The sequence below is a fragment of the Ammospiza caudacuta genome, chromosome 24 (assembly GCF_027887145.1).
Source record: "Ammospiza caudacuta isolate bAmmCau1 chromosome 24, bAmmCau1.pri, whole genome shotgun sequence".
NCBI classification, from domain to species: domain Eukaryota; kingdom Metazoa; phylum Chordata; class Aves; order Passeriformes; family Passerellidae; genus Ammospiza; species Ammospiza caudacuta.
In genome coordinates this window covers 4,402,020-4,426,769 of record NC_080616.1, presented here as the reverse complement: position 1 = coordinate 4,426,769, position 24,750 = coordinate 4,402,020, and the positions used below count along the sequence as shown (strand labels likewise).

At 43.1% G+C, this 24,750-nt stretch overlaps 1 protein-coding gene across 2 annotated transcripts; it reads right to left on the bottom strand.

Annotated features, from left to right (window-relative positions):
- Positions 1 to 502: 502 nt before the first annotated feature.
- CSDE1 (cold shock domain containing E1) lies at positions 503 to 24,666 on the bottom strand. Of its 2 annotated transcripts, XR_009275651.1 has the most exons (22): positions 24,579 to 24,666; positions 20,818 to 21,254; positions 16,820 to 17,018; positions 14,935 to 15,044; positions 14,521 to 14,613; positions 13,910 to 14,007; positions 13,679 to 13,760; positions 13,208 to 13,336; positions 12,924 to 13,049; positions 11,442 to 11,654; positions 9,664 to 9,804; positions 9,418 to 9,576; positions 8,770 to 8,877; positions 7,808 to 7,983; positions 7,321 to 7,433; positions 6,551 to 6,670; positions 6,160 to 6,338; positions 5,043 to 5,206; positions 3,814 to 3,946; positions 1,807 to 1,901; positions 959 to 1,028; positions 503 to 594 (listed from the first exon to the last, which is right to left on the bottom strand). XR_009275651.1 is itself a non-coding variant. In XM_058819335.1 (20 exons), exons 3-20 carry the CDS (start codon positions 17,016 to 17,018, stop codon positions 1,854 to 1,856), a joined length of 2,391 nt encoding a protein of 796 aa, XP_058675318.1. In that variant the 5' UTR covers positions 20,818 to 21,254; positions 24,579 to 24,666; the 3' UTR covers positions 924 to 1,853. The 2 variants fall into 2 exon arrangements, 1 of the variants encoding a protein (XP_058675318.1); XM_058819335.1 differs by lacking the exon at positions 503 to 594 and having other exon boundaries at positions 924 to 1,901.
- Positions 24,667 to 24,750: the final 84 nt, after the last annotated feature.

Here is a 24,750-nt window from a genome sequence, read left to right as displayed (position 1 = left end):
TTTTAAGCTGTTGATGAACAGCTGGAGCTGAGCGGTTCTGGGTCAGGGGCTGCAGAGGGAGCATCCTGCACTTGGATTGTTTTTTGTTTAAAGTGACCCCAATCCAAAGGAAGGGTCTGGCTCAGAGCCTGGGAAGGGAATTGCAGCTGGGGGATCACAGCTCTGACCCTGCTGCCCACAGACCCCACCAGGGAACAGAACTGAGCTGGGCACGGATGAGCACAGGGAGGGCACAGCTCGTAAATGGGGTGGGCACTAATTAGAAGTGATGTAATTTGTAACCAATGAATGTCGCTGTTGTTATAATGCATAAATAGTGTAGGGTAGATGATGGGGCCTTTCAGACTGGAAATAAACCACAGAATTCCATCAGGGTGGTGTGAGAATTGGAGGCACCAGGATGGAGCCTGTGATGGGGACAACACAGGTCTAACACAGCCCCCGCTGAGGAAAGAAGAGGCTGAGCACAACAAGGCTTTTTTCAAAATCAGTAAAACTTTATTCTATTTCCATTCTTTGCCATTAACAGAAAAAAAATTGGAGAAAGCAATGTTTTGTTTTACAAAGATAATGCATCTCCCAGAGAAGAAAACCCTAAATTGAGAATAGAGGTAACATGAAAAAAAAAGAAGAAAAAAAAAAACCAAACAAAAAAATTAACCAAAAAAAAAAAAAAAAAAAAACAAAACCAAAAAAACCAAAACAAACCCAAACCACAGTACTGCCCTCTATTCCAAAAAGTAACTCCTGATCTTTTTGGTTAAAGTAATACTTAGACCAATCATTCAGTTTTCTTGCTTGATAAAGTGTGACTGGGGAAATGGAGGGAGGGGGGCAGGGAAGGAAAAAAAAAAAACCAAAACAAAACCAAAATAAGCCAAAACAAAAAAACAAAACAAAACAAAACAAAAAAAAAACAAAACAAAAAAAAAAAAGCACACAGACATCAACTAGTCACCTTGATGAAAGTCTCAATACAGCTATGGAAAGCCTAAGTATTTATTCTCTTACAGTACACTGGGTGCCGGCTGCAAAAAGAACAAAAAAAATGTATCCACTTCAGGCACAACTTCTTTCTTTTTAAATTTAAATCAGTAAAAGAAACTGGGTTTAGAAGCTGCAGTGTTCTAAGCAGCAGCAGATTTGTGCATTGTTTTAAATATATTTAAATTACCACACTGATGGCACACCTCAGCCTTATGAAATTCTGCACTGTCTGTTCCAGAACACTACAAAATCCACCGACCCTGGGAGAGACTTGCACTGAGCTCTAAGGACTGGCTAAAGGAGTCAAGTTAAATGAACTAGGAAAACACTGTAACATTTGGCCATCAACTCAAGGTATCTGAATGTTTGTGGAGATCTGATAGAAACAGAACTTATTCCACCCTCACACGTTCCTCAAAATTTGAGCAGAGTGAGCTGAAGTGAGTCTTCCCTTCCACTTGGGAAGGAAGATAATGCAACTGAGCACTAAGGCATAATAAACCTTGGCCAAAAACAAGGATAAAGCATAATAACTGTAGTGCAGAATTCCACAAGGTCTGCCCGAGCAGAGCTGTCTATGTTTACTCACAGAGGCAATGGAGATTGCAGTTACCAGTTGCGTTAAATGCACCATTCAAAACAAGCTTCTAAAATGTGATACTATAAGGCGCCACCTTAAAGTTCTCCAGAATGCAACTGTGCAGAAATTTAAAATGGTTTCGTAAATTTAATTTTAAACATAACATGAGAAGGTGTTAAAACTGGTGGAATAGCTTCTGAGAATTTGGAGGAAGGGGTGAACAGGGAGATATTCAGTACCCTTCAGCAGCCCCACCGCACGGCCCAACGCCGCCGTGGGCTTGGGATCAGTCTATAACACCAGCCTGGCGGATCTTTCTCTCTGCACCAAATCCCTGCAAGCAAAACAAAACACACTTTTAGCATCACACAATCATGAAGTCATTTAGGCTGGAAAATTGTCACAGATATATTTTATAAAAAAATCCTTTCATTAGGATCTTTTCTCCTGAGGAGATTCAGCTTCTCCAGGTTTTGCTGCTTTGGAATGTGATTTGGAGAATTGTTTACCCAGTAGGTGAAATTGGTTTTACTTGATGACCAATGACAGCCACCTATAAGCTATGAGCCACCAATGACAGGCTATGAGCAGTCACAAGATTTTATTATCATTCCTTTCAAGCCTCCTAATGAAATCCTTTCTTCTATTCTTTTAGTATAGTTTTAGTACATAATTTTCTTCTAATATTATATAATAAAATAATGAATCAGCCTTCTGAAACATGGAGTCAAGATTCTCATCTTTTCCTTCATCCTGGGACCCCTGCGAACACCACCACAGAAAATGATAAAAGGTCTCCTCATGCCAGGTCTGATAAGCTCTTGGAGATCTGTATCACACCCAAGATAACTCAGCTACCTTAGAAGGCATAAAATCAGCAGGATGGCTTCTGTGGTAGTGCTGGAAACAAAAAAGTTTTAATAAAAGGCAAAATAACAAAACTCTTTACCAAGAAAAACCGAGCCAGGTGCAAGAAGTTCTTGCTCCTGGTAAAACACGTCACAAAAGCGAAAAGTTTCTTTGTTCTCCTCTTTTTCTAGCAAATTGCTTAGGAAAGACTTTTTGGTTTCTATCCAATTGGCTATCCTTAAGTTTGAGGTGAAGTCCCCCAGGTCCTATGAGGTGTCTTTTTTGCTAATTCAAGAAAGAAACTTCTGGGCTTTTTTCCTTTTTAAGAAGACAAAGGATAGTTATGTCACTCCATCAACAGGAAACACATTCCTATAGGAAAAGGGCTTTAAAAATCATCAACTCCAACTGTGAACCTGGCACTGCCACTGGGCTTTGAGGCAGAGCCTGGTCTGTTCCACCCAAGCAGCTCCCTTCTAATTAGTCATGTTTGTCTTCAGAAACAGAGACAGCAGCAAAACAGGTTCTCTGGGGTGTTCTTTGTAGTCCAAACACAACAGAGATTCCAAACACTTCTCTCCTGCTTATCAAGAAGCGCCAGTACGTTGTGAAAGCCACGTCTAGGTAAATGGGCTTCATAGGTAAATAGACTTCAGTTGCTACTCTGAGGTTTATAAACAAAGAACAAACTACAAGAGCCAAGACAAACCATGACAAAAAGGTTCCAAAACAGGCAGCAGTGGGTTGCCTCTCTCCTGTGTACTCCTCTAAAGCACAGAGCACAGCACTGACAAAGGGCACAGTGTGATGGTGTTCGCAGGGTCTTAGGATGAGGGAAGAGACGAGGATCTGACTCCATGTTTCAGAAAGCTTGATTTATTATTTTATTATATATATTATATTAAAACTATACTAAAAGAATAGAAGAAAGCTAGCCTTCTGATGAAATCCTAAGACTAGAAAAAGAAAGAAGGAATAACAAAAGCTTGTGTCTCAGAGTCCAAGCCAGCTGACTGTGATTGGCCATTAATCAGAAACAACCACATGAGACCAATCCCAGATGCACCTGTTGCATTCCACAGCAGCAGATAACCATTGTTTACATTTTGCTCCTGAGGCCTCTCAGCTTCTCAGGAGAAAAAGATCCTAAGAAAAGGATTTTCCATAAAATGTGTCTGTGACAGACACAGAGCACACACAGCACACAGCAGTGACACAGGACATGGCTCACAGCACTGATACAGGGCACAGCACTCAGCACAGACACAATCCACCCTCACACAGCACCGCTCTCTACAGAACAGCAGCAGCCACAGCTCAGACCCCTGACAGGGGCAGCACTGTGTGTTTCCCTGGGCAGGCAGGCCCTGCAGCCTCTGCCCTGGCTGTGTGGGTACCTTTGAGTTGTCGGGGCCCCGGGGCTGGCGCAGCACCGTGAGCCGCGGGGCGTTGGCATCGTCCAGGTTGATGCTCTTTAGGCGGTTCACGAGTCTATCGGGACGCGGAGCAGCCACGGCCTTGGCGCCTTCGCTGCAAGAGAGCACACACAGGGCAGGTCACCCCGGGCTGGCCAGGGCACCCCAGGCTTGGGCACAGTTATTTATTGTGCAGGATTGATGCTGTGTGACAGCAGACCTGGCTGATGGGCTGGTCGTGCCCCAAACCCTGCAGTCCACACTGCACTCTGCACTAGAGGAGCTCAGTGATCTCCAGAGGGTGTTCTTTAGGGAGCACAGGTCTTGTATTTATTCTCGTGCACATCTAACCAATGTTTCCTAAGTTTCCATTGCCCAGAGAAGCTGTGGCTGCCCCATCCCAGGAAATCTCCAAGGCCAGGCTGGATGTGCCTTAAGAGCAACCTGGGATAGTGGTAGGCATCCACAGCAGGGGTGGAATTGAGATTGTTTTTTAGGTTCCCTTCCAACTCAACCCATTCTGTGATTCAACTGCAATAATAAAAGCTTGCAAGTTGCCAGCATATCATGGCAGAGCATTAACATCTCTGAAGATAATGGGAACACAGAATTTTGAGACAAAAGCATTAGCTTTCTGTTATTACTGAACTGCTATCTCAAGGTTAAACAAAATACAAATTATGCAGTCTTCTTCAAGTGTATATATAAAAAAACCCCATCACTTGTAAAAAATGCCATGCCAAAAAGAAGAGTCTCTAAAACATGAATTTTCTATTTAAAAATTAAAGCTGCCCTTCAAGAAAGAGATGGCAGCACTGTGGAGTGTGCTGGCCAGTGGCCAGCATCCACACAGGAGAGCCATCACTTTCCTTATCATTAACTTCCACTTGCAAGCCTGTATCCAAATTCCTGCTACAGGGGGAGTTTAAGAATAGGTTAAAAAGGGAACAAGCCATCTGTAATTAGGAAGAGCTGGGAGTGCTGCTGCTGCCAGCACTGGAAGAGCTGGGAGCTCTCAGGTGTCCTGGAGGCAGCTGGAACCCAGAGCTCCTGCTGCAGGAACATCCAGCTCAGGCAGAGCCAGGCTGCAGAGGGCTCTGCTGGGATGCAGACACTGTCCAGGGTCACTCCCTCAGGCAGACCCAGGCTGCAGGGCCCTGCTGGGATGCAGACACTGTCCAGGGTCACTCCCTTCCATCCCAGAGCCTCACCAGACACGCCACACGTTACAGGCACTGCATTTTCCTGTGCGCTGGTTCAGGATTACGGAGAACTCCACTTCATCCCCAGCCTGGAGCTCCACACCATCCTGGACTTCTTTGACATGGAAGAAGAGCTTTTTGCTGTCACCAACTTCATAGTTAATGAAACCAAACTGAAAAGCAACACATCACAACATTACTAATTTGCTCTGCTCCAGACAAAGGCAGTAACTTACTCATCACTGTAGTTTAACTACTTCTAAATAAAACTTCAAAACTGTGGTGCCTACTAGAACTGGAAATGCAATTTCTGCAGTGATAAGAATATTCTGTCTAGAAACAACACTTCTGGAAATCCTTCCTGGCACTGTAAAGCCACATTTAAATCCTATTAATTAAGTCTATAGAACAAGTTCTGAAAACTGCCCCCAAGGGCTGGCAGTATTTAACCTGGCAGTCCTCTGTATTAAACAGAGAGGAGCAGTGCCCCAAGCTCTGAGACTCCACCCTGAAGTTACACAGCAGCAAACACTCAGTTTTAGGCCTGTCACTGGGATAAGAAGCCATTTACTTCTGTTTTCCATTCTACTCATGTACAAGCCAGGAATACTCATCCAGCCTCTCCATAAATGACTGGAGATTAGTGCTGCATGGTATCTGTAAAAACAGACAGCATTTGCAGCATTTAACTTTTTAATCATTCCAAGATGCAACGAGGGCAAAGATCAGCCTTTGCATTTCAGATGTGCTCTAATCACTGACTGCTCAGTGCTGTGAAGAAGCTTCTTCCAGAAGCAAAGTACGTGCATCTTTTGTTTGTTTTTCTGAACACTTTTCACACACTCTGTGCAGCAGAAACTAGTTAGAGCAATTTCTAAGACATCTCAAAGCCAAATCTTCAGAATTATCTGCTGCCCAGCAGTTCTGATGTTTCAGCACCCAACCAGGCTCTGAGCCCACCTTTACTCAAGTCACACCAGGGTGGGTTACACCACCAGTTCCCTGGAGTCCTGAGCAATGTTTGGGCACAGCTGCCTCAGTTCCAGCACTGAAGTGGTTCTGAGTTGCTCTGTGCCAGCTGGAGCAGTGATTTCCATGCCCAGGCCCTGGTGCCAAGGTCACTCACCTGGTCCTTGACGCACTCCACGGTGGCCCTGCGGAAGGGGGTGATGTTCACAGCCATGGTCTGCGCGTTCTGACCCAGCACACACAGCTGGAACTTTACTGTCTCCCCCTTCTGCAGACAGTCACCTTTGTTTGCCATGCCAACAATTCCAAAGGGATAGACCTCTCCTTTCATTTCACCTGGGGGGGAAAAGTATGAGACAGAATTGAGAGGCCTTTGCCACTGATGTCAGATTTCAAATACTACAAATCAGCTCAGCTGTGTGGAGAGAGTTTGTAGTGTGAATAAAATCCTCAACAGCTCTTTTTACAGTGCATTCAACTTGTGAATGCACTGTAAAAAGACCTTGCACTTGTGGAAAGAACCCTTAATTAAAAGGAACCAATCTTACCATCCTCCATGACTTCAATCATGCCCTGGTACTCTGTCTGTGTGGGATCTACACTCCTCAAGGGACGAATTACTTTACCAGAGTAAACAGTTGGATCAGCTTCTTCAGTGATACCATTCACTGAAAAAAGACAGAGAATAGAGGAATGGGATGTTTTAATCATAGTTTATTTTAAAACTGATTTAAATAAGTGATTCAGATTGACCAGGAGTCAACACTTTGCACTACATGATAATGAATCAAAATCACAATGATATACCATACATGGAAGTAGAAAAATTTTTCTCAAGAAACTTAAGATCAGGAAGCTTGAAAAGTAAAATCAAAGTACTTCCTTCCTTTCTCTTCCACATTCCCTACTCACTTTAGTCATCCAATAATCTTCAAGACTGAATTTCCCCCCACTCCCAAGTCCTCAATACCCTCTCCCATTTGCCCTGCTCCTGCAATCTTTTCCCCTGTGAGGAACAGCACGATGAGCACAGGTACTGATCTGGCCTGTTCTGCCATTCAGCCTCCCCTTATAACCCACAAGTGAGGGTGACTGAGGACACTAAAGGTCCACAGAATTGCTACAGTGCACAGAACTGTTGGTCTGTGCTTGTGTGTTCTCTGCAAACACAGGCAGCAGCTTTCAGGGAACCAAAGACCACCCCACACTGAGCATCTTCTTGCTCTCAGCTCCAAGTGTAAATGGATCATTAAAAAATTTTAACCCCCCTGCATGTGCCAAGAGCCCTGCAGATAGAAAACTCCAGGTACAGCCTTACCTGCATGTGTTTTGTTTACTTTCTCTGCACTAACTTTGTTTCCTTTGCCTTTTGACAAGCTGTATTCCACAGTGTCTCCAAGTTCCAGGCTATCGATATCACCACAATATTCACTACAGGAACAGAATGAGAAACAGTTTTCCTTTATTTACATGACAATAGTGATGCTCACCCAACATCCACATCAGTTATCAGAAATTATTTAAATCCCTCATTAGTTCACAAAGAACCTCCATTCAGGAATTTGAAGCACTTAAATACATAACACAACTGGATTTCTTGGCTGGGAATTAGAGGCACAGAACACCAGGACTGCTGACTAACAGGAAAGCTTGAACCAGTCCAGCAGAGATGATAAATAAAACTGTAGATATTTAAGCATATATAAATATATTATGTGTGTGTAAAGTGCAAATGGGTTCAAAATTCCACACCATCCCACTTCCCCCAAACAGACACATAACCAAATAATAAAACTGTCATTCACCTGTAGTGGAAGAAGATCTCCTTATCATGATTGGCTGTTTCAATAAACCCAAAGTTATCTTTCAGGGCTGCCACATAGCCCAGGAGCCTCTTGGAGCTGTAGTTGCGTCCCAGCATCCTGACAGAAACAGCCGTCTGCAGCCCGGTCCTCTTCACCTCACACACACAGAACTCAACCTGGGGGGGACAGGGCCATCAATACCACACAGAAAGAGGCAAAGAAAATCAAACACATTCAATACCAGGCAGAAAAATGCAATGAAAACCAAACACATTCAATACCAGGCAGAAAAATGCAATGAAAACCAAACACATTCAATACCAGGCAGAAAAATGCAAAGAAAATCATGACCACCAAAAAAAACCCCAAATTAATTTTGAAGCTGTGCAGCTCTACAGCAGCACCTGGTCTCTGCAGGAAAGTTATTTATTTAGTCAGCTTTCACCCCTTAACCATGAGAAGTTTTCTGTCCACAGGGATCAGCTCCTCTCCCTACACTGCTCACCAGTGGCCCACAGTGGGATGTGCCTCACTTCACTCCTTGTTTCAGTTTTTACAGACAATAACCAGTAACTAGAATGGCTCCTGAGGGTTTTGTTGCTCTTCTTAATCTCCAACCTTTTTCCCTTTCCATTGTCCCTCAGGCTAATATGCTCATGAGGGAATATTCTCCCTCTTCAATATCCATCTTAGTCTCTATGCTAATTAATTTCCTCTTGATAAGCAGTGTCCACTTAGTGATAAAAAATCTTTGTTTAAAAAGCATCATTTACACAGTAAGACACTATTTCCACCTGTGTATCACTAGGTTGGAGGGTATTTTTTACTCATTTAAACACAACATTCCAGGTGATACCACACAGATGTCTTATCCTCCATTTGTTCCAAGTAAAGGCAAAGAGAAGCTCACACTCCACAATACCCAGAAGAGCATTTCCCAATAGTACACTTAATTCTCTTACCTTATCTCCTATCTGGGGATTAGTAGATCCTTCCACATCCTTGGCCTGGTAAGGAATGGTCAGTTTTACTCCACAGTCATCATACACAATTATTCCATCTTCAGCTTCCTGAAAACAAGAGGTCAGAATTCAGCAATCAATTCAGTTTCCTAAACACAATTCAAACACTGCTCACTGGAGTTTCAGTGGTTTTACAATAACTGCTCAAAACCACAACCAAACTCTGGGTAAGAAGATTTTAATGATGGCAGACAGTATTTTAAAAGGCAATGAAGTATTGCCACCAGTTCCAGCAAGCATTTGTTGGCACTTTTAAGTATTCTGGCATTGTTTAAAAAAGCAGAACAAAACAGTAAGGGACGCTTCCCATGAAACTTAAATAATTCTATCTAGAATCTTGTGTACTGAGAGGTAGAAAGAAACTCCCCATCAATTTCCTGGAAATGATCCTCAACAACAATATGATCATTAATGATTATTAACAATATTTTTATTATCTTGTTCAGAGCAGTTAGTTTTCACTGACTGCTCTCATCAGCTGTAGTTCACTCTATACAGAATGAACAGTGCTCCAAACCCAGCTGAACTAGAGATTTTAAGGAAGCAGCCTCAGTCTGCAATGGCAGGAAAGCAGAAGAGCAGCATTACCTTCTCTTTGCCTTTATTTGGGCTAGTGGCTTTGGCTGGAGTGGCTTCTTTGTCTATAGTGCCCACAAAGCGATGCTCTGACTGGGTGTGGAAGGAAACCGTGCCCTTGGGGAGCTTTTTGATCCTTATGGCATGGTTCCTTTGGGCAGATAGCATATCCTGGAAAAGAAATCCATCAGATTACAGACACACTGTGCAGAATTTCCTTAAATGTTGAGATTTTATAGGAGTTGAAATCCCACTTACAGGAACGACGGTGAACTCTACTTCATCAGAAATATGGAGCTGATTTCCATCCATGATCTCACTGAAGTGGAAGAACATCCGAGCATCCCTGTCCACACATTTAATGAAGCCAAAGCCATCCCTCATTGCTGCAATCACACCCTGCAACAGCCAAACCAACAATTACAGTTTAATCCTTGCTATGTGACACCTGTCCAGCTGCTCCATGGGTCAGGAGTGGGCAGAAAGGCCTGAATCCTAGAAAAACACCTGGTTTAAGCCATGTCCTTCCTTGCAAACCCTGCTGCTCACAGCCCTAGTCAAGCTGGAAGTTCTTCCCACCTCATTCCTGAAGTCAACTCCAGATAAAGAGTGAGGTGGAGAATATTAACTCAAGGACTGAGGTTTAAGAACCTGCCAGTACCAGGGCACACAATGGGGCAGCTCTGCAAACACTGTAACATTTAATATTCTCTAGGAGAATATTAAACACACAAACACACACTAAAAGTACAACCATCTATAAAAACAGGAGAGAAAATCAGTGTTCAGAAGAAAGTTTAAGAGAAAAACCATCAGATTTCCAGTCACAAATGAAGGAATGATAAAGAAGCTGTTAAACAAGACTCCCATTCCCGTGGGTGTGTTTTGGGAACACACTCCCATGTGACACAGGAGTTTAGTGACCTTCCTGATAACCACTAGGAATGGAATGCTGAGTGATAAACAGAATATACTGACAAAAACCCAAACCCTAGTCTGGGTTTGAATTCCAGATACTGCCAGAATGAAAGCAGAATTCATTAACACATTGCCTAAAACCCAGTTAATACAGAGTTTAGCAAGGCTTAGGACAAACTCAGAGGATCTGAATCACAGTGTACCTTTCACCTTTAGGAAAATTCTTCTCTTAAGCAGCTTTCACAAACTCCAGCAAACCACCCAACCTTCCTAGAAGCTGCCAACACTATGACCCCCATGACAGCTCAGCTCAGGCAGGCAAGTGTATGTAGCCAGAGCAGAAATACAAGAAGTCTGTAGGATAAAAACCCAAAATCTCGAAGAATGAAGTCAAAACTCAGGGTTTTTTTAAAGTCAAGGGACAATAATTCACAACACACTGATGTGACAACACTAACCGAACTCCAAATTGCAAAGGGAAGCAAAGTTACAGTCTAGCTGGAACAGAACCAACATTCCAAGTTACAGGAATGAAAGATATTCTGTAATGCTCATTAGCACATCCATCTTAGACCCTGTAATCCAGAAAGAGTTTCTTGTACTGAGAGAATTCTGCTCTTTACCATCCTTCTGCTTGACCCTCAGACAGAGATTGGCCAAAAAACTTGAAAACAAAAGCTCAGAGGCCCTCCTCCAATTCTTTACACTTTCCCCCATCTGAACCAGGGTAATCCCAGGGTCTCCAGTTTTCCAAAGGAAGATGACTATTTCCCTCTTTAGACTCAGGTATGTGAATTTTAAACTGTCAGTTCAAGACTACATCACTTCTGTCTGCTACAACCAGCCAGCTATCCTATCCAAGAGGGCCAGCTAAGCTCTAATTTCCTAATATAATTTCATTTAAATGTTAAAAAGTAGTTAAGACTTTATTCTTTTAAGGCAAAGATGCAGAGCATTCATTCTGAATTTTCTGCTTTGCTTGTACTGCAGGTCGCAGACCTGGATTTCAGAGCAGGCAATGGAAGACACAAGTGACTTTTATATTTATGGTAGAAGACAGCTCCAAACTCATTTTACTTTCACTTCCCTTCAAGAATTAGAAATATTTAGATACTTGCCATTTCTCTGGTTTCATTAGTAAACTGGAAAGTGTTGGGGAGAACCTCAATGTTGGTGGCTCGCTCCAGTTTGTCGCGCCTGTCCGTGGAAATGTTGAACCGCACGTGGTCACTCTCCAGCAAGGTCACCTTGGATTTTGTGTCCTTGTCCCCAAAGGGAAGCTCCTTAGGAATCACAAAGTCCACTTTGATGCGGCCAGGTAATGGATCACTCTGGGGACAGAAAGCCAAGGGAAAGCTGAGTTCACCTGCAGGGCTCAGCACAGGGGTCCTGCCAAGTCCTGCTCCACCTCCACCACTCCTCTTCTGGAACTTGCCCAATGCAAGGTGGCTTTTGGAGCTGTTGGTTGGCTTGAAAGTTTTTTAAGCCCCCACCACGTCCTGCTGAAGGAATTTTCTCTGTTTGCTCTGGGGACAGGAAACCCAAGGGAAAGCTGAGTTCACCTGCAGGGCTCAGCACAGACGGTCCTGCCAAGTCCTGCTGGACTCAGCTCTGCTCCATTTCCACCACTTCTCATCTGGAACTTGCCCAATTCCAAGTGGCTTTTGGAGCTGAAGGTTTTTCAAGCCCCAGCCATGTCCTGCTGAAGGAATTTTCTCTGTTTCTCTACTTGCTCTGGGGACAGAAAACCCAACGGAAACCTGAGTTCACCTGCTGGACTCAGCTCTGCTCCATCTCCACCACTCCTCATCTGGAACTTGCCCAGTGCAAAGTGGCTTTTGGAGCTGAAGGTTGGATTAAAGATTTTTTAAGCCCCAGCCATGTCCTACTTGAAGGAATTTTCTCTATTTCTCTATTTGCTCTGGAGACAGAAAACCCAACAGAAACCTGAGTTGACCTGCTGGACTCAGCTCTGCTCCATCTCCACCACTCCTCATCTGGAACTTGTCCAATGCAAGGTGGCTTTTGGAGCTCTTGGTTGGCTGGAAATTTTTTAATCCCCAGCCATGTCCTGCTGAAGGAATTTTTTCTATTTCAAGGATGAAGTTTAGAACCATAACACTTCTAAAATGCAGGCACTTTCTTATTAAGTCTTCAAAACACCCCAAAGCTTCCAATACTACCAGAGACTCACCTAAAACCTCAGTTTTAGTGCTCATGAACACTCCTCCAAGTCAAACATTACAGCCCAAAAGCCTCATTAACTGTTAATGCTCACAAGAATCCATAGATCTGGCTTATCCCAGCAAATATTTTTCCCCTTTTCCCTAGTCTTGCTTTAAGGATATGTCTAACTCCACAAAAAATTATAGCAAGTATTTGGAACAATAAATTTGAAACATTAAACACATACTCCATCATGTACTACTACCCTAACTCTTCCTCTTTGAATTTGGAATTAAGAAAAAGAGTAAATCTTAATTCTGACATGATGCAGCAAAGAGGTACTGGGAAATGGGAACAAATGTTTCCAGTTATTGACTGGAATTCAATACAATCAAACCAGCATTACACAGCTTTATTTAAGTGTTGAAATTCACCTGGTTTTTGCTGGGTACTTTTGGAATTACTTTGGTTACAGTTCCTTCAAAATGTTCAATGCTGATATCTTCAAAAATGACAGTTCCTTGAGGCAGCAGTCTAACATCTGTTGCAACTTCTTTACCCTAAGAGCACAAAATCAGTCAAACACCCAAAGAAAAGAGAGAAAACAACAGACATTTCCCAAAGAACCTCCTCCCCCCTTTTTTAGAGCTGGGAAAGCAGAGAGCTGTGCAGTTATCCCCCAGGACCTTTGCTTCCGTTTTACTGGATTTCGTCTTACATTTCTGTCTTTGATTGTAAACTCCACATCATCACCAGGCTGTAAGGTTTCTAGGTCACCTTTAAATTCACTATAATGAAAGAATATCTCCTTCACGACATCACCTCTCTCAATAAATCCAAAGGCTTCCTGTCAACAGAAAAAAAAAAAAAAAAAGTGTTTAATTCTCCATTATTGAACATACCTATAAATCATTTGACAGGTTCTGGTAAACACAAAACAATCTCTGAATCCCAGCACAGCACTTCCAGGTGTACACAGCTGACTGCCACATGAAATATATAAACAGAAATAAATGGAACTTGCTTTGTTAAGAGGAGTATCAGTATCAAAGATGAGCTTTTTAAACCGTTTCACACTATTTACACCTGCAGCCCAAGCTGTTAACAGCTCTAAACAACTTAAATATTACTTTGAACAGCACTCTTCAAAATAGCATTTAATTGTCAAATGAAACTTAAAATCACTTACTTTCATGGCACAGACTACTCCTTGACAGCGGGCTTGTTTCTTTTTTAATAGCATAATGTTACGAGCACTTACAGCACCAGTACTAGAGAAAAATAAAAAAAGAATAATCTGTAAACTCAAAACTGAAACAATAACTAAGATTGTATTTCATATCATAGTTCTTGGAATAGGTATAAATTATGTCTGACTATTAAAACAAAATATGAAGCCAGAAAAGCAATACCAACTTACTGTTTATTTGTATCAATTATAAAGTTTATTTTATCTCCTGTTTCCAGCTGTACATTTCCTTCAACATCCTCTGGGGTGTAAGTCAGGTAAAATACTTCCTGTAAATTAACATTAACTAAAGTTACTCTATTTGCAGGATAGTTGTTTCAAAGAAAGATGAACACAACTGTAATAACAATATCTGCTTAATTTAGTGAGAAAATCAACAATAATAAACATGGCATGCAAAACATTCTTTTTCTGTCGTGCTGTTTTGGTGAGTATGTAACAAGCAGCTTAAGTTGAAAGGTTTTGTACATGACCATTTTAAAGGCCAATTTCTACAGGTTAGAAGTTCACGACAAGGATACATGAACTTCACCAAGTTTAAAAGAGAACAATTATTTGGCTCTAGGAAGTTCTCCACAGATACAAGCAGGCAAACTGTCTAAAAAACATTATTTTTTGTAGTAATTACCAAAGCATGCTCTTTTTTTGGCCAAAAACTGCACAGTTCAGTGCAGTGTCAATTATCTACATTAAATTGCTTTTTTTTTGGCTTTTTTTTTTTTTTTGTCATAGACCACAGTGATGGACCAGTGAAGAGTTCAAGTAAAACACGCAAGCTTTACCCCATTACGTTCGTAGCAAACACTCCCTGTTGGACTTTGACCCGGGGCAGCTGGAGATTTACTCTCTAAATTGTGAGGAACAGCACACACAACCTACCAGTCAAAAAAAAAAAAAAAAAAAAAAATCCATTGCTAGTCATTTCAGGAGTGGCATTGTTGTACATAAAATGAATTTCTACTACACACTCAGCAGGGAATGCCACATTGCAACTTTTAAATCTCACAGAACCCCTCTTGGCTCTAAGAATGTTTGGAGCCAAGTAAGAGCTCAACTGAACCTCTGAATTTTTAACAGAGCACACTGAAATATATTTCAGTGTAATTATAGTAGTTAATACCCAGTCTCAATTAACCCAGTTTTCTGTACTGGAGAAAAGAATGGAAATGATGTAGGTATAGAAAACAGGCACTAACTTGTCCATTTATTCGTTCTTCAGGTAATATTTCTGGCTTTATCTTCACCAATTTAATAGCAATGGGTTTTCCAGTTCGGCGGTCAGAAGACACTTCAAACTCAACATCGTCTGCAACACAAGCAAACATGGCAATGCTGAGAGTTCTGGCTGGGATTGGGGTTTTTACAAAAATCACTAAATGGCTGAGTTTAATTCACTGCTGTAGCCAAACACAATCAAGTAGAACTCAGGTCCTTTTGCTACATATGATTTGCAAAAAATTTTCTGGTTATTCTGCTTATTATCTCCTGTTGCCAATGAAGAATTCCAGTGTAATTCCACAGCAATTCCCTCCCCCTGCCTTGCTCCCTGTACAGCAGACTACACACTGAAGTTCAGACAACATAACAAAGGCCACAAAACAGCTTAGAAACTTCACTCTCATGGTGATTATCAGCAAGAAGTTGCAGCCTGCTCATGCTGAAAAACACCATCCTCAAACTAACCAAACAAATAGGGCGCACAAGAGGTAAATTCTCCCACAGTCTGAGTGCCTGCCTCCATCTCAGCTAGACAAGTTTGACCTAACCCTGCACACGTTTGTACCAAAAAGCTGCACAAAATGCTGGAAAGGGCTCCCACTAGGAGCACAAATTATTCACAGGTGCTTTCTTTACATTATCAGTGAAAAAGAACAGGTTGTGGGGGAGGAAAACTGCTCTGAAGAATTTGATTCTTATGACTTTTTTTTTCTTTTAGTTACTTTTAGTAAAATCTTTATATTCTTTTAAAATTTTAAATCTACTTTACCTTTCTCCTAATCTTATCTAACAACAAGAAATAAATAACTTACTAATTAACCAACACAAGCTCACCACATTCACCAGCGCATTAATGAGGAAATCTCAAAATTAGCAAAACTGAAATTAACAAACCAAAAACCACCTGGCTATCCTCAAACTAACTCTAACCAAAGAAACAGGGAGCACAAGAGGTGAATTCTGCCACAGTCTGAGTACTTGCCTCCATCTCAGCTGGACCAGTTTGACCTAACACTGTATCTTTTCCTTCTCCACAAGTTTGTACCACAAAGCTGCACACAGTGCTGGAAAAGACTCCCACTAGGAGCAGTGAATTATTCACAGGTGGTTTCTTCACATTATCAGTGAAAAAGAAAGGTTGTCTGGGGGGAGAAGTGCTCTGAAGATTTTGTTTCAAATCTTACTACTTTTTTTCTTTTAATTATATTTTCTTTATACCCTTTTAAAATTTAAAATCTACTTTACCTTTCTCCTAATCTTATCTAACAGCAAGAAATAAATACCTTACTAATTAACCAACACAAGCTCACCACATTCACCAGCACATTAATGAGGAAATCTCAAAATTAGCCAAAACTGAAATTAACAAACCAAAAACCACCTGGCCATCCTCAAACTAACTCTAACCAAAGAAACAGGGAGCACAAGAGGTGAATTCTGCCACAGTCTGAGTACTTGCCTCCATCTCAGCTGGACCAGTTTGACCTAACACTGCACCTTTCCTTCTCCACAAGCGGCACAGGGCTCCCACTAGGAGCAGTGAATTACTCACAGGTGGTTTCTTTACTTTATCAGAGAAAAAGAAAAGATTGTGGGGGGAGAAGTGCTATGAAGAGTTTGTTTTGATTCTTACTACTTTTTTTCTTTTAATACAATTTTCTTTATACCCTTTTAAATTTTTAAACCTACTTTACCTATCTCTCAGCAAGAAATAAATACCTTAATAATTAACGAACACTGACATTCACCACACTCACCAGCGCATTAACGAGGAAATCTCAAAATTAGCAAAAACTGCAATTAAACCAAAACCACGAGAGCCCAGAAGCAGCAGAGGGGTTTTTTGTGCCCAAGCTCAGGTACCTCCTACTTTGAGCTCCTGCAGGTTGCCGTTGTACTGGGAGCAGTGGAAGAAGAGCCGGGCCTGCCGCTCCGAGCACTGGATGAAGCCGTACGAGGTCAGCAGCTTCTCGATGACCCCGGTCTCGCGCAGCGCTGCCGAAGTACCATTGGGGTACCCGTTGTGTCCATTGTTGTGGAGCAGGTTTGGATCAAAGCTCATCTGGGCCACACAAAGCAAACAATACTGAGCATCAGATTCCCTCCTTCCATCCTGTCCCATTTTATTTGCCATCTGTATGGCAGTTGTCTTCTGTTCACTGGGCAGTTTTCCTTATCTCTCACACAACCACTCCTCCCTCCAGGAGGGATAATTATTATTATAATATCAGCAGATAATTATTATTTTAATATTATTATCTGCTGATAATAGGCTATTGAATGTCACTGTATGACTGCTAACAACTGCAGCATCCCATTGGGAGATGTGAGCCCAGAGGGAGGAGCCAAGCATTCCTACCCAGATAGAATCTGGAGATTCTGGAACACCAGCACAGCTTCTGCACTGGATTGCCCAGAGGAACAGCAGCTGCCTCTTCTTCCACTGCATCTTCAGAGGCAGAGACTGCACCTTTCTCCAGGATCCCTGCTCCAGCAGAACCAGCCCTGACACTGCAGGAGGGCTGAGCCACAATTCCAATGGGACTGCTGCCAACAGCCTGACCCACAGGCTGTCAGGTTGGGTTCTGACTCTGGCAGTGTTGTTTTAGTGTACTGCATTGTTTATTTTATCTTTTTATTTTCTTCCCTATTAAAGAACTGTTATTTCCTGCTCCCATATTTTTGGCCTGAGAGCCCCTTAATTTCAAATTTATAGCAATTCAGAAGGAGGAGTTTTACATTTTCCTGCCTTCCTTCGCAAACACCTGCCTTTCAAAAACATCCCCACAACACAGTAAGAGCTTGTGTAGTTACTGACACCTTCCTAAAACGTGTTTTAAGAACGTTCCCAAAATGTGTTTTAAAACCACCAAAAGAGTTGAGCTTTTTTAACACAGTAATCCTTAAAATCTACACAGGCAACACATTTATAACGCAAGCCAGAACTGTAACACCAAAACAAAGCTTGCTTAGAACAAAACAGACTTGTGGCATTTTTCAAGTATTGTACTTCAAAGTACTCCCACATTCACTGTTTCACACCAGAGCCTGAAAACATCTGAAGTATCTGCTCTTCCAAATTAAACAGGTGATTAGGAAAATGCAACAGTTCTGAATCAACACAATTAGGTTCAAATCCCTGCATAGTTTCTCCCTAGTTCATGTGTTCAGCCTTTCATACTAAAAAATGCTATTAAGTAATTAAACAGTTTTGCAGTTATGGAATTAATAAGCAGAATTTAACATTCCTGTGGCATAGAAGCTCAAGTGCTAGAGAGACACAGAAAATTTGAAAATAGCACTAAAGGTGTAACTCCTAAATTAACTGCCATCTATTACAACATTTTATTTTATGGGGCATTTTTTCTTTTCAAGTCACAGATTCACCCTTGAAACATTCCCAATGGTAAAGGTACCATTTCATTGGTTTGATGTACAAATCTCCTTTTTAAAGCAGAGCACTTGGACTTACAGGCTAGCAATTAAATCAGATGAAATGTATTGTACCTCACTGAACACTGCAATTCAAAACAGACAACTGAAGCAACCCTCTTCCCTCCAAACATCTTAAAATATACAGGATTATTTGTTAGTTTCCAGAGGTTTTAATTTGGAAACAGAATGAGATCATATCAGTTCTCTGCTTTCTTGCTGCAACAAGCAGAGAGCTTAAAAATTACTCAGCAATGTGTTTAGTGGAGATAAAAGACACTTCAGCAACTTGTAAAAGGGTCATGTTTCTCACTCTAACACAGCCAGTGAGTTATTCAATGTATTAGAAGGCACAGCATTCTTATTCTGCTGTTTGGAAATCAGTTTAAAGGTGATTAAAGAGCACCAAAAAACACCTGCTCTGAAGTTCTTGGGCAGAAATCTTTGGGCTTGGAGACTGACATTAAAAAAATAAACTGGAAACAAGCACACAAAGTAAAGACTGTCAGTATTTTGACCTCCAAGAGGAAGAGGTCTTCTCCCCTCTTCTGCTTCAGACCCACATGGGGCAGATGTAAATGAAGAAAAACACAAATAAGAGAAGGTGGGGGAGTGATCGGAGGGGGCAAAAGGATCCCAGGACAGTGTGTAATGGTCCCCATCCCACAGAACTTCCACACCACACTGTTACCACCCAAGGCTCTCTAAGAATTCACTGAAATGTTAAATCTGCTGTGATATCACTTCTGTAACACACACTGCTTATTTCCTTGCTCTGCATCTCACTTTTCTTTCCCTTAAAAACCAGTAACAATCTCATCATTCCAATCAATGCTGAACTCTTATTCTTACCTGTCCAACCTGCAATAAGTGGCATAAATCAATACCCTGAACATGTTTAGGTTATGAAATAGTGCCATGCCAGAAAATAATGAATCAGAAAATTAAGAGACACAGAGAGCTCCAGCCCATCCCTCCTCAAAGGCCTCTTGCCAACAAAGGCAGCCATGGCTTTGTCCAGCTAAGTCCTGGGGACCTCCAAGGACAGAGGTTCCACCTTTCTGGGGTCACTGTTACCTCAGCAAAGATTTCCCTCCCCTCCTGTCCAGCCTAAGCTGCTCAAATGATAAAAGCCACAGCATCATATCTTTTTTATGCACTGGATTATGTTTAAAGGACATTTTCTCTGAGTATTTAACAAAAAACACTTGATAAAGCTGTTAAGATTTACTGACTAGTTCCTGTCAGCATCATGCCATGATAATAATCCTCATCTTTTGAGGAAGGCAACCCCAGGACACTCCACAGCAGAAAATGTCCTTGTGGGAACAAAACAGCTCAAGTGTTTCAGGCTACCCTAGAGTTTGAAATTCTTTTCAAAAATAAACTGGTCCTGCAAGTAGGGTGGCTGGAAGAAGAGAAAATGATATGTTATTATACCTTCTGCCAGGAGAATTACAGGCCAGAGCATTAACCCATTCTGGAAGCTGGAATGAGCCAAAGGCTCCTGTGAGTCACCAAATGGCCACCTCACCTCTGATACAGGGGAAGCAGCAAGCAGACACCCTGCCTCAAACATGAGCTGAAGTTACATCAGAGAGAGAAAATGGCAAAAATCTGGATTAAAACTTAGCTCAGAATAGCCTCTGCTAGGGTTAGAAAGCCACAGTGCTTCACCTCCTGCTCAGGCTACCCCTGCATGACATCATTTGAACTGTCTGAGTTTAAAGGAGCACAGCACAAAGAACTCCTCAATCCTCTAAAGCCTGACAACTTCACTTCAAACAAAGATTCCTCAGGTGGCACTGAAACTTCTTGTACAAAAACACTATGAAGTATTAGCAGCTTTTCCAAATAACTGTCAAATTCCTACATCTTATAACAGGAATATGAACTATTAACCCCATCAAAAGAAATACTTAGAGAAAGAAAAAAAACACCTGTGCTGTAAGATTAAGATACTACAGAGACGTTATTTGAGAAATGGGATGGAACCACAAGCCTACTGTTACTAGAAGAGAGAAACACCAGTTTCTCTCAAGGGTTATAAGTACTGTTAAATAGAACTACATGCAGCTACTATGAATTCACCACAATAAATGAACATAACAGCAAAGAGTCATGGAACCAATGAATGGTTTGGGTGGAAGGGGCCTTAAATATCATCCTGTTCCACCCTCTGGCATGGGCAGGGACCTTCCACCCTTCCAGGCTACCCAAAGCCCTGTCCAGCCTGGCCTTGGGCACTTCCCAGGATGGGGCAGCCACAGCTGCTCTGGGCACCCTGTGCCAGGGCCTCACTATTCAATTAATTTATTATCAAGAACTATTAAAAAAACCCTCACCAATGCCACCCCCTTCTGTTAAAAACTGGTAAGAACCAAGCTCAAAACCACAGACACAACTCTTTCCCCACCATGGGCACCAACCTCGCAGTGATATTCAAATATTGCACTTTCAGTAGTATTTGCCGATTCTTCTGTTTCAGCACAAGTTTCTAAGGATGAAGACTGCTATTCTTTTATAAAACAGAACAAAAGGAAGAGAGACAAAAAGAGAAAGAAAAAGATAGCAAAAGAAGGTGATCTATCAAGCTCTAGAGAATACAAGTGCTGCTGCCCTGGGCAGTTTCACTACAGCACTGGAGAAAACAAAGACTACTATAGCAGCGTCGGGACGTGCTCTTTTGAAGCTGTTGAGTAGGCACAAACTTCTTGTTTCAGATCAAGCCTTGTATCTTCTTCAGTGTAAGTTGCCTCTTCTTTGGTCTTGAGTTGTTACAATGTGGTATACTTAGATTCTTTTTCCTGATCTGAACTTGAAGCAGCAGTTTCAGGTGGTAAATTCTGTTCTGTTCCACTTCATACTGGAGAAAGGAGAAAGACACACACACTGAGTATGACTGTGAAGGAAATTCTCATCAAATCACAGAATGGATTGGTTTGGGACCTTAAAGATCATCTACTTCCAAATCCCTTTGCACATCAGTTCTAGGTCTTAATAATAGGGACATTTCCTCTACAGGAGGTTTAATCCATATTAATAAAAGTTGTTTTACAGATATATTTGGCATTCTCACTTCCTGTTCTGTTTTCCAAAAGATTGGTTGACTCCAAGCCAGTGAGATGGCATTTCCCACTTTGAACTTTTCAAACACACTTAGGCATCTCAGGGAAGGTCCCAGTGTGTACCATTAAATGTCAACTTCATTTTGATCATTAGGATTTGCTCCATCAGCAAATCTTAGTGCTCCTATCAATAACTTTAATATAAAGTGCTTGTTAAATTATAGCATCATTTATATAAGTGCTCACACAGATCCTCAGAGGAGCAATAGGATGCATATATACATTGGAATTAAAATTTTCTGATTAATTTTGATCCAAAGTTAAGGACTAGTGATACCTGAAACACATTTAGAATTGTATAAAAATTAACAAACTTCTCAATTATGTGTACAGGCACTGCATGTACAGTAACACAGAGCCATTCTCTGGACTTCTGAAACAGTTTTTGTAAAACGTTGATTCCATGTGATGATATTTGTGTAGCTAACACCAGGAGAAGCCTTTCTGCACCAGTTACTAATCAGCAATTAATTCCATCCTAAAGTTTTCCAGTGCCACTTTGTCTTTGCATGAGAAAAGCAGTTTCACCAAACTACACAAAACGTAACTTTGCAAAAATAGAAACCTTCCTTGAGAAGAAATCAAGTTTGGAGTTTGTTGTTTACTCAGTGGATAAGGGAAAAAAAGGGAGGATATTTTTGTGGACAAAAGCAAGTGAGAAGCAAAATAGCTCCAACCTCAGAGATACACTGGCAGTCCTGCAGTCACCTAAAGCCATGAAAACCAGAGCACAACTCTTCCCCAAATCATTCCACAAGTCCCACACCAAAAGAGAAAAATATGGACAGAGCCCATTTCTCCAGTGTGGCAGGAAAGTGAATTTCACAACTCACACTGAGCTTTGAACTCCCTCTGGTGATTCCAGAGTCATTTTAAGTGACTGAAACCTGAATGCAAAGACACTTCAAAGTCTCACCCTCACCCCAGTGAAAATGCTGAGTGAAGGCAGCTATTGAAAGGACCCCAAATGTGCAAACTCATCTCCAGTTTTACAGAAGTTTGTATTTCAGTGATTTTCCCCAGCTGAAGCACCTCCTTCACTGAGAATTTCCAGCTGAAATGAGTTTTCCTGTCACACACATAAAATAGATTAAATAAATTGGGTGAGGGCTGTTCAATTCTGGTGTGAAAGGTTTGCACTGAAAGATTAGATTATAAAAAATTATAAATTAGAGGACACAAAGCTATTGCTAAGATAACAGTATCACTGCGTTTCCCTCACCTCAGCATTACACTGAGGCAACTGTTACCACAATCTTCCAGGACATGTTATTTTGAGGCAGCATTTCAGCTCTCAAAGGAGCACTGTGCATCCCAGGAACTGCTCAGATGCACTTGGAATCTTCTCACATATTTTATTTTATCTCACTTAATTAGACCAATATTATTAGAGCTCTCCTAGAGATGTAGCTCTTATCATATTGCATTTATCATTTTCTTTGGCCATAAAATATATCACTTTTTCATTTAATAATCAAAACACCTCATGTGATTTGATGAGACTAAAGCTAATTTTATCAGTCATGGAGTAAAGGAAGAAGCCTTTGCATTAAAACCCATATCTGATTTGATAACAAGATGGGTTTACTACGCTTAAGTTCTTTCAAAAAAAAAGCTCATCAAGCAATCATAACTCAAGCAAAAAGAAATCTCACTGTGCTCATCTGCCTCAAATTCCTTACTTTTTAATTCAGCTACTATAAATACTCCTCCAAATGGTAAACACCCTGAGCAGCTGCCCAGCCCCCAAGTCTCAGTGCCTTCTGCATTTGTGTATTTACAGCTCAAAGATTTAATGTAAAGACAGGGAAGAGCTGGGCCCTGCTCCTGAGGCCTCTCCTGCGCAGATCCTGCTAAATGACAGCGAGTCACACGCCAGAAATCACCTAGAGAGCCCCACATGGAACCTGCCCCATGACAGCATTGTTCTGCTTCCCATTTTCTTCACAAAAAGAGGCAACTGCAAGGACATGCATTCTGTGCACCAGAGCACGTGCTTCCAGAAACAGCCTGAGATAAAATGTGATAAAGATAACACTTCATCTTCTCAGTGTGTACACAGATCTGTGGAGATCAGACTCCTCCATCTCTTTTCAGATGGATGTTGGAAAGCAGCACTGAGCTCTGGGCACCCCAGTACGTGACAGCTTTGAGACGAGCCACCACCACAGCAGTGAAGTCCTTTCTATGTCATGAAAAAATACATATATGGGGGGGAAAAGAATTAAAAACTACCAAGGACATCTGTGAAGAATGTATGGAGAAAAAACCCAAAAAAGTCGTTAAAAGAAATATCGTGATTTTTTAAGGGTTCTGCGGTGCGGACACGAGCCCCGCGCTGGGTATCGGTGCGGACAGCAGAGAACCGGCCCCGGACCGACGGAGCCGCCCAGGCCCGGTCCCCGCCGCGGCCGCGCTCGCTGCGCTGCACCAAGATGGAGGCGGCGGAGCGAGGGGCGGCCGCGCCGAGGGGCGGCGCCGGGGCCGCCGCCAGCGGGGCCGCCGTGCGCGGGGGCGGGCGGCTCCGGCCGGTGACAGCGCCAGGGCCGTTCGGGCAGGCCGGGCCGGGGGGAGCGCTCGCCCCGCACACAAAGGGGGGCGATGGCGGCCGCTCCCCGCACACAAAGGGCCGCGGCCGCGCTGCGCCGGGCGGGGCCGCGCGCGGCACGCCGGGAGCCGCCGCCGCCCCTCCGCCCGCACGGCCCCGCCGCCCGCCGGGGCCCGGAGCCCCCGCGGCGCCGCCCCCTCCCGGCGCGGCCCGCGAGCCCCGGCGGCTCCCGGCACGGCCGGTCCCAGCGCGGCCTCGGCGCCGCCGCTCCCGGAGCCCCGCGGAGCGCAGCGCGCACCCCGCGCCCCGCGGCCGCCGCTCCATCCCCGCACCGCCGGCCTAGTAGGCCGCACCCCCCAACCACCACCCCCCCCCCCCCCATCCCGCGCGCAACCCCGGCGGGGCTCTGGACGCGCTGCCCCGGTACGGGCGGAGATCCGCGGGCGCAGGTCCCGCGGCGCCCGGAGCCCGCCGGGGCGGGCGGGGGTGGCGGCGGCGCCCGGCCCGCACTCACCCCAACAGCTCAGCGCCCCCGCTCCAGCGCCGCCATGAGCAGCACGGCACGGCACGTAGGAGAGAAATCACGGCGCTCTCGCGAGAGCGGCCCGCGGACGGGGGGGGGGGGGGAAGGGGCGGGGCCGCGCGTGCGCGCCAGGAGCCCGGCGGGTGGCGCTCGCGGGCACGCG